The 16,017-nt window shown below is 33.0% G+C and overlaps 1 protein-coding gene across 1 annotated transcript in view; it reads right to left on the reverse strand.

Moving 5' to 3' along the window:
- LOC145286242 (mitochondrial adenyl nucleotide antiporter SLC25A25-like) overlaps positions 1-16,017 on the reverse strand; it is a 169,692-nt gene that overhangs the window by 36,401 nt on the left and 117,274 nt on the right. The window contains exon 6 of the mRNA XM_080135064.1: positions 8,184-8,324. Within this exon, the coding sequence (XP_079991190.1) occupies positions 8,184-8,324 (141 nt within the window). The remainder of the gene's footprint in view (positions 1-8,183; positions 8,325-16,017) is intronic.

Consider the following 16,017-nt stretch of genomic DNA (forward strand, 5'->3'; position numbering starts at 1 on the left):
GGAATCTCATCTTTTTCTAGGGCGACAATTTTATCGTTCCACCCTGTAATTAGATTTAACTTTAGTTTGAATTTTCACAATTTTGCCTTACTTTCAACACCATTTTTTGATTATTTTGTTTGACGAAATATCAACAGTTTGAGGTCATTTAGATCTAACATTCAATAATATTGGTAATAGATTTTATGCTTCAATTTTCATTTTCAAATATTTCATCATGGCATAATTTCATGTGTGAGGTGATTATTTTTGTTTTAATATTTTATTATTTTCACTGGGATATGAACTCTTTTTGCCAGAGTCATTTCAGGTTAGTAGTGTGATAACTCAAGAATAACCATGCTGTTTTGATGTTTAGGGGGAGGAGGTGGGGGCTGCAAGCCTATATCTCATATATAGTAACCTATGAAAAAGGGGTAAAATGATTTGTTTTTCTTCTTGCTTTTTTTTTAAACCTTTATTCTTATTCCATATCACATTGAGCTCTTCTACTTAAGATTTCAGCCAAATACATTTATTTTTACTTTTATATTTTATTGTCTTACACATGTTTCGCTGAATCGTGGAAAAATAGGAAACAACTTATCAGATTTCTTTTTCTTGAATTAAAGAGGATAAAAATGGCTGAAAAGAAATGGAACAACAAAAACCGTCCTCTCGTGACGACGAGCGGTTCTACGCATGCGTCAGATGACGTCATGACCTGATTTACTTTAAATAGTTGAAGAACTGACTAAATTTCATGTACGTCGTGTTAGCTCAGTTGGTTAGCGCGTTGGGTCGTTATCTAAACGTTTTGGGTTTGAATCGTGGTGTGAGATGTCTTTCTTTTTTTTTTCAATTTTTTAAATTTAAATATTGAACCTGTGTTATTTAAGCCATTTTCCACGTAACGTTCGTTTTTCTGTTTTTTTAAATTTTTTACTTCGCTTATTCTTAGCGACACCCAAAAACACCTGGGTACCCGCCGATTTTTTAAATTTTAATATCGAAACAGGCTTATTTAACCATTTTTCACGTTTTTTTTTTTCCAGAAGTTTTAACGTTCATATTTTTTTTTTGCCTTACGTTAGTTTTTTTTTTTTTCTCGATGTTTTGATTCCCCCCCCCCCCCGCTTTATTTTTCAGATAAGTTTTAACTTCGTTTTTCTGTTTTCTTTTTTTACTTCGCTTATAACAAACTTGGTCATTGACCTCATTAAAAACGTTCACACAGAAAATGTTAACTGCTGAATAACTATTGCTTACGTCATCGTAGCGCTCGCAAAAAATGTTAACTCTACGACTTCCGTGCGGGCACCTGTCAATTTTGTTCTTAAATAAATTCAAACATTTTTCAGTAATTCATTCTGGCTGGGCGAACGGTTCATGTTTTTTTTCACATTTTATTTTCCAACTTTGCCTTAGGGCTTCGTGTTCGATCCTACCAACTTACCAAAACTTTTTACCCCCCCCCGTTTTTTTTTTTGTTTTTTTTTTAATTTAAGAGCACACACACCTCGAAACACCCGGGCAACGCCAGGTACCTCTGCTAGTTGAATAATAAAATCTATAAAAAGACCCCCCCCCCCCCAAAAAAAAAAAAATTTCTGAATGCTTAGGGTTTAAACATCTCAAATTCAGCCAGAACAGATGAGCACAAAGAAAAAAAGAAAAAAGAAAAAATAAGGAAAAAAAAAGAACAAAGTTTAACAATAACATATCAAGAATAATAAAGACCCAGAAAAATGCAAATGAAAAAGATCAAATGCTGTTCTGCTTGGATTTTAATTGCCGGTGAGGGGAGTAACCAAATATGGGGTTAAAATTATCAGTGAAGAACGGCCAATGTGTATGGGAAGGGGGATACTTGGTAGTTGCAACACAAGATCATATAGCAGTTGAAGCTACTGTCATAATACACATCACTTGCAACCAACAATTGTAATTTGCAGAAAAACGTTGCCAACCGTGTGCATCAGTGCACACTTACACCCCCCTCTTCATCTGATGAGCGTCTTTATTATTTGCAGTTTTTTTTCTTTGAATAGTTGAGAAGTGTTTTATGAGAATTCAACTACTACTGAATAATCATGGAAAATGAATCTTGACATTATTCTAATCTTGCTGTCAGACATAACCGCTGCAAGGTTACAAATAATCAAAAATCAAATAGGAATTTGCAAAATGGATGCTTTTAGTGGATCAAGTTAAGACAAAATATTTTACACTCCACCCCCCCCCCACCTTTCTATTGTTTTTTTTTTTTAAAACTATTTTTAGGGTAACATGAAACAGCTTATAGTTCTGAATTTTTTAGATGAGGATTGATTATTCATATTATTTCAATTCTTTGGACTACTGTTCTCATCTAGAGTGTTATTTGCACAATGTTTTAGTTAATGTAACCTCAAATTTTCTCCAGGCATACATTGTCAAACTCTGGAATCTTTCTGTTGAACTCAAGAATTTTCACAGAATTTCAAACAGAATCCTTTATTTAATGCACAGGAGTAGCATGCTCTCATTCCATTAGCCATGACTGGGCAGAAGCTCCAAGCAATTCGCAATTGCATTTTTGGGTCGCCTGTACCCAAAACCTTCATTGAACTTCAATCTCCAGGAATGTAGCTTTTACAACTGAATTTCACCAAGTACTCTACTCACTGCACTACATGTCTGTGGTACAGTGGATAGTTTGTTCTCTTGTGAGATTACATTTCTATAAAATATACATTGAATTATGTTTACTTGACATAATTTGAATCATGTTCTATCATTTTTTTTTATTTCAATTCTTGGAGTAGATATAATTTAAAAAATATTATTGCATATATCTCTTGCTATTTTTTTTTTTTTTTTTTGTACTTAAACAGTTTACGAATCAATCTTCAAGTTTTCATCAGCATCTTCCAGCAGATTACAGAAGCAACCTACAGATGCTGAAGTGAAGACCAAGACATTTACCATGTAAGACAACTATTAAAGTTAAAAAAAAATCATCTTTAAAAACCAATATTTCATAAGATACCGGGTGTTGCAATCTCTAGCCTAGGCTAAACAAACATGGTTTCGGGATTAGCAGTCATCTTCTACAACTGATAAATGATAAATTTATTAAAATTTGTTCCAATTTTGTATCTCTTCTTCTGACGGTCGTCTTATATGCCAAAATATACGGTAATTCAAAACACAATGTCCTAATGAATATTATGAAAGGATTTAAAATATATGGAATGGATAAAATTTGATGATTTATGTAAACAGCTATGACATGTTTAATGACGTTGGATTTGAAGATGACCATGTTGTAGCCCCCAGGGAAGCAACCTTGTGGCAATGTTTCACAGATAGGAACTTATTGAAAACAAAAAATAGTATATGGCAATTCTGTTTGATTTTTAAGCATATGAAGGCAAAAAGTTTTTTCTACACTCATTGCAAAAAGGAGAACATAGTCCTTGGGAAGATAATCTCATAACATCAGAACAAATATTACATTACCTCCTCACCCAAAGAGGATGTAACACTTGAGAGGAAAGATTACCTCATCCCCTTAAAAAGGAGGAGGTAATTCTTGGGAGGACCACAAAACCGATACTACATTACCCACCTCCATTAAAAGATGTATTTTACATAATCAACAATGGCTGGCTGACATGGACAAGGAAATGTGAATGATGTTTCTCACGATCCTGGCCGTGGTATGAATAGTAATGTGGACGTCGGATCTGAGAGATAACCAAGGAATTGAAACTATTTGAATCATTTGCCCTCACACTTCCTGGTAATAAAAAACCCCCAAGACACCCACTCCCCACCCTGAATTTTTCAATCCTTGGCATCTCCCAAACTGCAGTTATCTTGGGAGGATACCACGCATTCTCCAAACCATCCTACCCCCCCCCATTTAGATCCCACTTCCGTTTAGAAACTAACCTGCTTGTTTTCGGTTCTAAACAGACCAGAAAACAGTGGGGGAGTTGGAAATGGTCTCACTAACCTAATTGTTGCTTTCCCTCAGGTCCTACTGTTATTTCAACAAATTTTTATATATAAATACAATTTTGAAAAATAAAATTTCCAACAAATCTTAGGATATCTAAAGTAGGACAGCCCCTAAAGAAATGTGATATTGTAGTCACTGAGATGATTCTAGTTAAGAGAAGGATAGACAAACCACATTTGATGGCCTTCTGCCTAACCTGTTTAGAATGTAAATTTTTTTTATATTTTCTGCAAATCAATATTTCAAAAGACGTTTAACTATCGACAAACATATTGCAAGAAAATATGGTAATGCCAATTTACAATTGTATATTACACTTGACTTGTAGTGGTGTGCCCCTGAGATGGGTTGAGCTGGCTCAAATAGTGTTGACTGCATCACACGTCAATCAATGCCACACATCCTCAACAATCAGCAGCAGAGTCACTGGCATGACCTAGCCATTCACGATTTCAGCGTTGGACACCAAAAACACGAGGATGTCTGCTTTGACTGTTACGAGCCATGCCTCGAGTTGGCTATTTCATCGCTTCCTCCAACCAGTGAGTGCATTGGGTACTACCAGTTTATGGATGAATTCCTCATCCAGCCGGCACAACACATTGTATATTACAAAAAATTAATTTATTAGATGATTGGTTGTTTTTGTTTTATGGCATATCAACCCTTTTCAGGTTATTTAATGCCAAATCAAAAGATTTGAAAGAAAAAATTTCTAATAGAATATATTTGTTGTTTTCAAGCCGGTTTCTATTTAACCGATAGTTGGGACCGTAACAGGTAATACCACTTCGGGTCAGAGTGGATCTGGGAGCAATGACAATTAAAGGGTGGCTCCACACTCCCCAAAGCCCGCAAGCTGGGGCCTCACCACTGGTTATAGTTTAAGGTCATATCCAGGATCAATTTATTAGAAACTGTTTATAAAATAAGTATACAAATCAGAAAACCTAAATGCATTTAAAGATAGTTATATAAGATCTGTTATTTTTTATTGGTGATACTAGAAGTTTTGAAACGCTACTTTTTGTATTTAATCTTGCTTTGTGGGAGTTATATCCCCTTTGTTTTGCATGTTGTTGCTTTTTTTTATTTTTATTTTTTGACAGGATTTTATTTTTTAATTTAATCTTTATTTAATTTTACAAAAAAATTTTATGTGCATAAAAATTATCAGCGGATGTGTTTCTGGCCACCAGCCATCATCAGTATGACTAAATTTGGGGAGGGAGATAAGGATCAACCATATAACTGCACAATCCACAGCCTGGTGTTTCCTGCACAGTTTTTATCGCTTTTAAATATCAGATTAATTAAGCTGGGGCCTTACCATCGGATATTGTTTAAGGTCATATCCAGGACCTTAGCCACCCGAGGCAAGTATGAAAATAAGAACATTACATGTAGAAAGTTATATAAAATATATATAATTGTACATATATACACACACATGTAGTGATTCAATAAAGTGAAACTGTATGACCGGTTCTACCATTATACCGTAAGTTACTTCAATGTGAACCTATCCGTTTCATCACTGCATTGTTCTGCCTTCTACAAACCTAAATTTCTTTTATATACACATGAAAAGAACGCTTCAAGCAAACTACTTTAATCTCTTAAAAGTTTTTATAATTAGTTTAAGCAATAGAAGTTGTTAATGTAATTTTAGTAAGACATTTTAAGTACACATTTCCAAGACATTAAAAACCGCTTTAATTTTTTGTAGTCTTTTTTTTTCTTTTGCTGTTGTTAGGCACAAGATTTTAACTAGCAATATATATCGACCATAAAACGCTTTGGATAACCGCAGATTTCAAGATAGTTCTACTAAAATAGTCATTTTAAAAACAAAAGTATTTTAAATCTTCAAAATAACACCATGCTGTTTGGAAATTAATATTTTTTCACATCGCTTTAATAAGTAATAATGTACAGGATTTGTGAAGATTTTTTTTTTAAAGTAATGATAAAAATATTAATGTTATGAAACGGCCATTTTGCTTCAGATTTTATTTTTGATCCCTTTGATGTTTACAAGCACTTCCCCATGAGGAATTTCATGATGAAATTTGGAAACATATCAAGAGAAACATTACTTTCAATTTTTTCAAGGTTTAAAATCAACTGCCTGTTCTTTTTTTTGTTGTCTTAAAAATAAAACAAACATGACAATTAATAAAGATTTTTTTTTTAAATTTTGTACCCCAACTAGTAAGTAATTGGATCTTTTATTTTTTATTTTTATCAGTTAAAATTATGATTGTATGCCGTTTTCTTTTTTGTAGCGTCAAATTTTAAATACTCTATTCCAATAAAATGTATTATTTCACTGTTTTAACTGTTCAAAACTTAACGCTGATAATTCATCAGCTAATTTGTTTACATGTTTAAAAAGAAAGAAAGTACTTTGCTTTTTTGCTTAATGTTTAAGTTAATACAATTTGTGGTTCTTTTATAAAATAGTGAAAAATACTCAACTTTCAAATTTTAACTCTAGTCAGAAATGACTTTCTAGCAGTCAAATAAAGAATATAGCTTTTAGACGATTATGTGTGTACACCATAAAAATCTTTGTAAAAAAATAATAATTTAGAATTACAAGTGGGGGATCAGTTTCACATATGAAACTAAAAAAAAATTATCGCTCATTTCCCAGTCATTCTTTAGTAGTTAGCCTTCCTCCAAATACTTTTTATATTTTATCAAACTGAAAAGTTAGTGTAAAAAATAATTATCCTACCGTTAATCTTAGGTTCAAGCAACAAGCTCACCTCTTAAAAATACCTTTCTTTGAAAGTGTTGTACCATTAACCATCTAAGTAACAAGTCCCCCACTTCCAAACCGCTACCTCTAATCAGATACAGTGATGCAGCCCCCCACCACCCAAAAAAAACTTTCCTTAACTGTCACTAACTATGCATGATTGTCAAGCCCCACCTAACAAAAACCCTCTGAAAACCACAGTCATAAAACAGTTCCTTCCTTCTCAAAGAAAACCACATGATTTATCTCTCATAGAAAAAAAATTAAATAACTACCCTAAAACACTTGAATCTTCCAAAATGGTGGATTATTTAACATTAAATTTGTGTGAAATTAATCCCCCACTCAAATTCGAAAATTGATTTTTTTTGTTGCTTTTGTTTATTGTCAAGTTTTAAGATATCACCCTTTTCCCAACCACTAACCTGAAGTCCAAGTGGTAAGCCCCTCCACACACACACACTTTCCAACAAAGATTTTTAAAACCACACATAATCATCTAAAAAGAAAAAGGAAAAAAAGCAGAGCCCCCCCCCCACACACACACACACACAAAACGAAAATCTCACAGGATTTATCTCCTAGAATAAAAATTATTAACCGTACTAAAACGCTACAATGACCCTGAAATCATGTATTATTTTACAGTCAATTCTAAAATAATTTGTTTTTGTTGTTTTTTTGCTGCCAAGTTTTTCTAGAGTGTTCACGCATAATTGCCTAAAAAGGTAAAATTTCATATTTTGGGGAAGTGAGGAAAGGGAATTAGCAGAAGGTGTTAATCTACAATAATGCCATATAAATCTTGTAATGCATTCATATCTTTAAACAATCCTAATATTAGATTTCAGTTTCTTGTACATAAAATGAATTACAATTTAATTTTTGAGTTCTTTAACTTCTTTTCTTTTAATAAATATTTGGTATTTTAAAGATATTTATGTGAATTTATTGCAGATTACATGGAAACTATTAATTTGAGATTTTCAGTGGCATATTTTTATTCTTAGCTTAAAATTACACTTTTATGGCAAATTTCATTGCTTTTTTTTTATGTTTTAACAAAAAGAGCTTTTCTACTGAAAAAGTAGTATAAAAAAATGTAACAAAATGTATATGGTCAGAAAAGGGGAAAAATATGTAAACATGCAAGGCACAAAAATAACTTCCTTATTTTTGGTTAGATTTTTTAAATTTTAAAAAGATTCCTTCTTAGATTATCAAGCTCTTTCTATTAATTTATTGCGATATTTTAAGCAATTTCATTTTTTTCATGCACTGCTTTTTTAACAGGTGTTCCTGGTCTTGTTTCGACCCTTAAAGTAATATAGTTAGAAGAAAAAAAATGGCTTTCATATTTGAAATGATTTTAAGCAACAGAAGCCAATAAAAATGTAATTTTAGTAACATTTGAGTTTTTATACTTACCTTTTCATAACAGGAAAATTTGATGGCCGTCTCTGGAGCAATTTTAAAAACATTGATCCCATTTCCTCTCCAGAGAGATTTGACTCCACCTTCTTCCAACATATGTTTAAAACCAGAACGGATTCCCGATTTTCCATGCACCTAAGAATATAAAAAGAAAAATATAGTTAACTTTACAGATTCGTTTGTCTGCATATCAATTTACATTGTAAACATTCCTTTATTCTAACTGTATTTGTTATTCACTTTCATACAATCATAACTACAATGAAGATTTCCGTTATTTAAAAAAAAAAAAAAGGAAATTTTCCCAGTTGTTACCAGTTATGTGCAGAAACCTCCACTGCCTTATAAAGGCAAAGGCTAAGGGAGTAAACCCTGACAAAAAAATCCAGATTGGAGTGCTGATAGGTAGATGGTGCTGCACTGCAACACCTTTCCATCAACTCTTGCAGCTGCACTGGCTCCAACCGTGTTGGCTTGCCTTTCCATCTGCAACGCTGAGAGTGAGACCCTGGTAAATGAGCAAACCTAGGTCTCTTTATTACCCGCCAATGCATGCACCCAGAGAGTCAATTCCAGCTTTGAACTGTATAGCCACAACAGTAGATGCTGCAGTGCACCAGACTAGATGCAGAATGCCATTGTCTTATTAGACAGAAGGTTGCCAACTAATGTTTTTTTAGGCAAAAGATTTTTACTGTGATCAATGATTTACAATTTTTGAAATTTCTGTTCACAAATTTTACTGAATTTATCTTTTCCCCAAGCTTTAGAGTCACTGACACTCCTTAATGAACATTATGTTCATTATTCATTATTCTCTACAATAAAATACTTTGGTGTTTGTCCAGAACTTCCCCCATGAAAAAACAAAAATAACTAATCTGTATGTGACACGTACCCATGACGGAAAGAAAGTATGCTACACCAAAAATAATGGAAATTTGATCAAGTAGTTCTATTCTTAAATAAAATCAAATTTTGGATTGGATTGAATGGGTTTAATGACTTTTTCAGCCTTTTTTTTTTTTTTTTTTTTTTTGGGCCATTAAAAGTCGGAAGAGTTCTTCAAAAGAGATTAGTTGTGTGCATATTTCAGATGTTGTATTTATAGTTGAATACGTATATATGGATGTCTTTAGGTTTTCTTAGATTTTCATATATAGATTTATTTATCACAACAGAGATACAAAGATGACATACTCGATTTACGTGATATCTTTAATGAGCACCTGTTTTCCTTTGATATTACTATGGGGTATGTAGTAATTAAAAGGGTTTTCAGCCATGTCATAGATATTTCACTTTGTCGATTGACCCTCAGCCACCACTTTCCACCATATATTAGGAAATAGTTGTTATTTGTGGGGGGAAGGATAGGCATATTGTGTTAATGATAGGTTTATGGGGTGGGCAATATATGGTGGGGGCTTGACATGACCAGCCAATTGATCGGATCGGGCCCTTCCGACAGCCTGTCTAGCCTAGTAAGGGCCAAACTGGTGTGTTGGGAAGTGGGGGTACTAAAACCTGGCCTCCAAGTCTCTCAACCACCAGGATCCCGTCCTAAAGGTATTACGGGTCGCTACCTATGGCCAACAGGTAGCCAATTTTTAATAGAATATATATATATATTTTTTTTTTCGGTTTCTATTTAAACCCATAGTTGGAACCCTAACAGGTACTACCACTCCGGGTCAAAGTGGACCTGGGAACAATGGCAATCAAAGGGTGGCTCCATGCTCCCCAAAGCTCGCAAACTGGGGCCTCACCATCAGATATAGTTTAAGGTCATATCCAGGACCGTCAAATTTTGTGGCTAAACGAACAGTGATGATATCACAACACCATCTTAAAATCAGTTTGAAGGAATAAGAGAGATAACTTCAAATAATTCGAACTTACAATATTCTAGAAAGCCATTCTTAACAAGGGGATCAGAAATGCTCAAATTTGCTTAAAAATAATTTTCTTTATAAAAATAGAATTACTTGACCGATTTACATAATTTTTGGTGTATGGTATCTTCTTTCAATCATTGATACATACATTATACAGATTTTTCTTTTTTTTTTTTTCATGGGTGAGGAGGGTTTTCAACAAATACCAACATTTTCCTAGCCTCTAAAGTTGTGTGATTTGCCCCAGATTTTAAAGTTTAGCTTTTTTCTTTCCTTCATAAGTTAACTTTATCGTTGATTTTATTTACCCCACCCTGTCCTCTTCATCATAATGTGACAGTCCAATTCTCTGCTCTAAATTGTTTCAGAAAGAGACATATTTAGGTGAGTATTTAAAATATAGATTAGAAATGGAAAATTATCAAACTGTAACTCTTGACACACATATTGTTACGTGCTTGTGTGTCTAGAGGTATTCACAGCAACACATTATTTAAATAAAATAAAAAAAGTGAAAAGAAAAACAGAATGGAGTTACAAAAAAAAAAAATTTTATTTGTAAACAAAAGTAACAAGACTATTTTACCGTAAAATACATGATTTAAAGGAGATAATAAAAAGGTTTTTGTTCTAGTTACTACTATAAGTTAGAAATACTAAAATAACTTTCACAGATATATTTTACTTTGGTCAATATCAAAATTCAGGAAAATCTATATTTACCAATATGTTGTCTGTTGTGGATGGTTTGCAGGGGTTTGTTTGGCTTGATGTTCAGTTTCCTTATTTTTACGACCAAGGATTATTTCAGTTCTCGATTGTGACCAGAGTTAAATTGATTTTTAAGTAAAAAGTCGCCTCCAATTTTTGCATCCCTTTTATTTGGTGTATTAATAACTGGTTTTACAAACACATATACTTCTATTTATAGTAAATGCTGGAGAAGGTTCCAAGAACCTTCTGGAACCAACAAAAAAAGAATACTTTTGTCAATTATATTTTAAAAGTCTCTAGAAACGCTTATAAGGATATTTTCACTTTCTAATATTAAAGTAATTTTATTTATGTTATCTTATATACTATTTTAATTTATATATTAATAATTTTTATTTTTGTATTATATTTTATATTTCATTATTTTATTATAATATTTAATTATATTAATGGATATTTACGTTATACATTATATTTATTCATCAGTAGTTTGGTCAATTATATTCTTTTGTGTAAAAAATTGTAATTTCTTCATATTTTAAGAGGAAAAGATGTCCTCATATGACACATATGCAAAATAACGTTCATCAAATTAAAGCATCCCAAGCTAAAATTTTATTTCCATGATATTTAAAACTCTTAATATAAGCACGTGGACTTTGCAAAACATAAAACAAGGATGCCAAATCTATTTCAGTAGCTGAATTAGCCATCCCATTATAACTGTTCAAAGTTTGTTGGAAATTAGAAAATGTGTTGTTTTGCATGCTATTGGTCTAGAAGCCAATTTTCACAATGTATAACTGAAAGTGCAGACTTTGAACAAGTGAAAAATCCTTACAAATGTATCATGTCATCTTGTGAAAAATGAAAATGAATCATAATGGAAGCAATAATTATTAGATCAAATCAGTCTAAATATTTGGAGAAAAAAAAAAAAAAAAAAAAAAAAAAATGAAAAAAAATTTACAAACATGACACTGGAGCACAATTTAACAGTTCACAAAAGATTCATTTCAACAGGTAGCACATTGAATTTTTTTAATATGATTCATACTGCATTAGAGATTAAGCTCAACTATTTTTTTATAGTAAATGAATAATAAAAAGTCAGATTTGGATGATATAAAAAACAAATTTAATAAATAAAAAGACAAAAAATTTACTAAAGTTTTCAACTTGGACATTTTTTTTTTTTTTTGCAAAAGCCAACTCCAAACACTACGAGGAGTGTGCAATAAATAATGCCCCTGACACACTTCCCATAGCAGTAGAGCAACGAAACTTGGCACAGGTATTAGTCTTTCTCTACATAGGAACCACCCAGAGTTATGCATTTCTCTCATCGTTTGATGCAGCTCTGGAAACCGTTTTTGTAGAACACCCCAGGTTGGTCCTCCAACCACGATGTGACTTCAGAAATCAAGGCTGCATCATCTGGGAAACGCTTTCCTTTCAAAAACAACTTCATGGCTGGGAAGAGGTGAAAGTCAGAGGGTGCAAGGTCAGGAGAGTAGGGAGGATGGGGAAGGATTTCATAACCACATGCCCGTGCTTCTGATCTGGCGACATGCGAGTTGTGGGCATGAGCGTTGTCCTGCAGGAGGAGGGGGTCTCTGCTGATCTTGCCCCGCCTCTTCATTTTGATAGCTTCCCTTAATTTCCTCAAAAGTGAAGCATAATAGACTCCTGTAATTGTGGTACCCTTTGCCAGGAAATCTGTCATCACTACTCCGTCCTGGTCCCAGAAGACTGTGAGCATGACCTTGCCAGTGGAGGGCTGGTGAATCCAAGTGCTTCCACTGCATTGACTGGGCTTTGGTCTCTAGATCATAGTGATGGACCCAGGTTTGATCCTGTGTAATCAGTCTTTTGAAAAACTTTGACTCATTTTCTTGGCACATCAAATTCATCCTCGAGCTCAATGCGTTCTCGCTTCTGGAATGGTGTGAGCAACCTGGGAATCCATCTGGCAGACACCTTATGCATATGCAAATGGTCATGAATGATAGTTTCTACAGACCCTGTACTAATTTTGACATCTTGGGCTATTTAGTGAATAGTAATGTGCCGATCTTCCAAAATGGCAGCCTCAACTTGGACAGATGCCTCATCAATAGCAGAAGGGGGGGGGGGACCAGGTCTGGGAGCTGTTTCCACAGACTTCCGGCCATGTTTGAATTCACGATGCCAGCGTTTTACAAGGTCATATGTGGGGCATTATCACCACAAGTTTCTCTCATTTCATCAAAAGTCTCCTGTGGTGTGCGTCCTTTCAAATACAAAAACCGGATCACTGCTCGACATTCAACAGACTTCATTTCACACCTGACTCAGTTAAAACACCTGTAAAACAAACCACAATTAGTTCAGAGCTGTAATTTGCCACATAACTCGTAGAGATATAAATCATTGCACATGCAAAATTTCAGCTAGACTGGAAGTGGGTCAGGGGCATTACTTATTGCACGCTCCTCACAAAGTTCACAATATTAACTAACTAGTGGTCTTTTTTTTCTTTAACATGGTGCTATCTTTATGTGCTCAAAAACACACACACACACACAAAATTCAAACTTGAAATAGCCTGGAAAAAATATTAACAAACAAGGAATCGAACATTTATAAAAAGAATAAATAAAATGTTGATTAATTCCAATTTTTATCAAAATAACTTAAAAAAAAAAAAAAAAGATTTCATACGTGAAAATTGGAAAAGAATTTCACTATACTAATCCATTGTCATACTTTAAACTCTACATCTATATCTAGGCTGATTTGTGATACCTAATTAAAAGAAAAGCATCTTTAAAAAAAGTCTGCAGAAATCAAACATTATAGTCACACAAAGAATCCAACTGATCAGATATATCAAACAGGTAGACTTCTTCCGAGAAAAACTAATACTTAATCTCGGAAGATAACACTGATTATTGGAAAATTATAAACAACAAAAATACAGTGTTATCTTAATAAATTGCCATGAAACTATGTCAGAAAGTAGGAACTTTCCAAAACCACATCAAACATTTTATTCACAGATCACAGGATCACAGTTACAAAATCTCATCGGTATCCCATAAATATTCTCCGTCATCAAATATAAAATCTTAATTTTTCGACACATTAATCATTCCAGTGTGGGATTATTCAAAATATGCGTTGAAAGCATAATGCAAGGAATCTGGTCAAAAGGTAAACTAAAGAAAAGATTAATAGACAACGACTATGAATGAATGAACATAAAATACAAACATCTTAATTCAAGATGGCAAAGCTTGGCAGACAATCATGTTAGTGCTTATTCTGCAGCTAGCGGAGAAAATGCTTTGCTATGTTCTAATCAACTATCGATAATGAATTTGTTCTGGACAAAATGATAAATGGACAAAGTATAAAATTTAACATATACTAACGGGATGATTCCAATAGTTTTCCCAGTTCTGATACAATTAAAGATTATGTTCTAAATTCCTGATTCCAATACAATTACCAACTGATTCTTTTAAATTTCGAAATGTAGAGTTGTTTTTGGGGGGGAGAGTTACCATAAAAAACATGAAATATGTACATAGAATTTCCTAAATGTAGAAATACTTATGGAGATGATCATTTTAATTTAACTGGTAGTTTAAAAATCAATAAATATCATTTCATCATTAATATGAGCCATGGAAAATTAAGTTTTAACCAAATAACAAATAAACACAATGAAAAGAATATTTTTTGGCATTGGAAAATGGGCAAAAAATTCTACGATTCCAATACCCTAAAAAGTTCTGATTTTTTTTTTTATTATCCCCAATTTGCATTAATCGTCCCAATACTACGATATTAGTGACATCCTTTACAAGTAAAGATGAAAATCAATAATCTGCTGAGTACACAATGAATACCGAACAGAACCTGCTCCTGCACTCAAGGCAGAAGCTGAACTTAATCCATCCAGTCCTAACTCTTGAAATCACATTAGTACCTGCTCCACCCTGTGCTCCAATGGTATCATAAAGGTAAGAAAACAATCTCAATAGTGTTATCATTGAAATATAATTTATCCAGATCAGAATTCTCATCCATCAAGATTATTTCATACTTCTTGCACAAACAATTTTGAGAAAAATTAAATTTAAAATTTTAGAAAACCAAATTATGTTATATAATTTTTTATTAGATGAATAAAATCGTTTTTTTTTTTTTTTTTTTTTTTTAGAATTGTGGTGTAAGACACCTTTTTCACAGGCGTTTTCATTGTTTTTTTTTTTTTTCGTTTTGTTGGTAATATTGACTTTGAAGGATCAGCCCCTGATGGAGAGAGAAAAGTATATATATATATATCTGATGTTAGTGATGGCTATCATAGAGTCTGAAAGCAATCCCTCAAGATAAATACCATCAGCAAAATGTGAGACTGCTAATTTTGTTTTGTTTTTAACTTAATTTTCCATGGCTTATATTAATCATGAAATTATAAATATTTATTGATTTGTTGTAAAAAAAATAGTTCTAGCAGATATTCTACTTAATCATTTCTTTATAATTTTTGGAATTTTTACTAATTTGAAATAAAAATGTAGTAGGCAAAAAAAATAAATGTTCTGTCAGCAACAGTACAACTTCAAAATAGTCAATATCGCCCACCTCCAGAAGAGAGGGAATTCCTGTCCGTGATAACCGTGGTAAAAGAAGACACACTCCAATCGCCAGAAACACCCACACACACAATTTGCAGGACACTGCCGACTCGTCTCTAGCCTCCTGCTTTTATAGTGGCCGGGAATTATCCATTTGCATAATCACATGAGAAAGAAACGTGATTTTCCGAGAGTTGCATGGGGTAAACGCTAATAAAAAACCCCGGACGCCATCTTGGAATTCTCTTTCCCCCCCAACCGGTGACACAACAGACGTACCCGAGGTAAGCTCTTTTTCCCCTCATTTTAGTTATTGCTACTTCTGCTACATAATTCCAGCATGACATTTAAATTCGTAATAATGTTTTTACTTGAAATGCATTTTTTGAAATTGAATTATACTGCACAAGCATCTAAATATTATCATTTTTAAATATAAATTATGATTGAAAGAGATTGAAAAAAATAAAAATTGTAAGAAAAATCATCTGCTAAAACAGAAAACGGACCAGAAATTTTCAAAAGAATTACATCCCTTAAAACTGTGAGTAAAAAGTTTTACATGCACACAAGCTGTAAATGGGA

Source organism: Euprymna scolopes, chromosome 10 (assembly GCF_053919585.1).
Source record: "Euprymna scolopes isolate OS-2025 chromosome 10, ASM5391958v1, whole genome shotgun sequence".
Lineage (NCBI taxonomy): Eukaryota > Metazoa > Mollusca > Cephalopoda > Sepiida > Sepiolidae > Euprymna > Euprymna scolopes.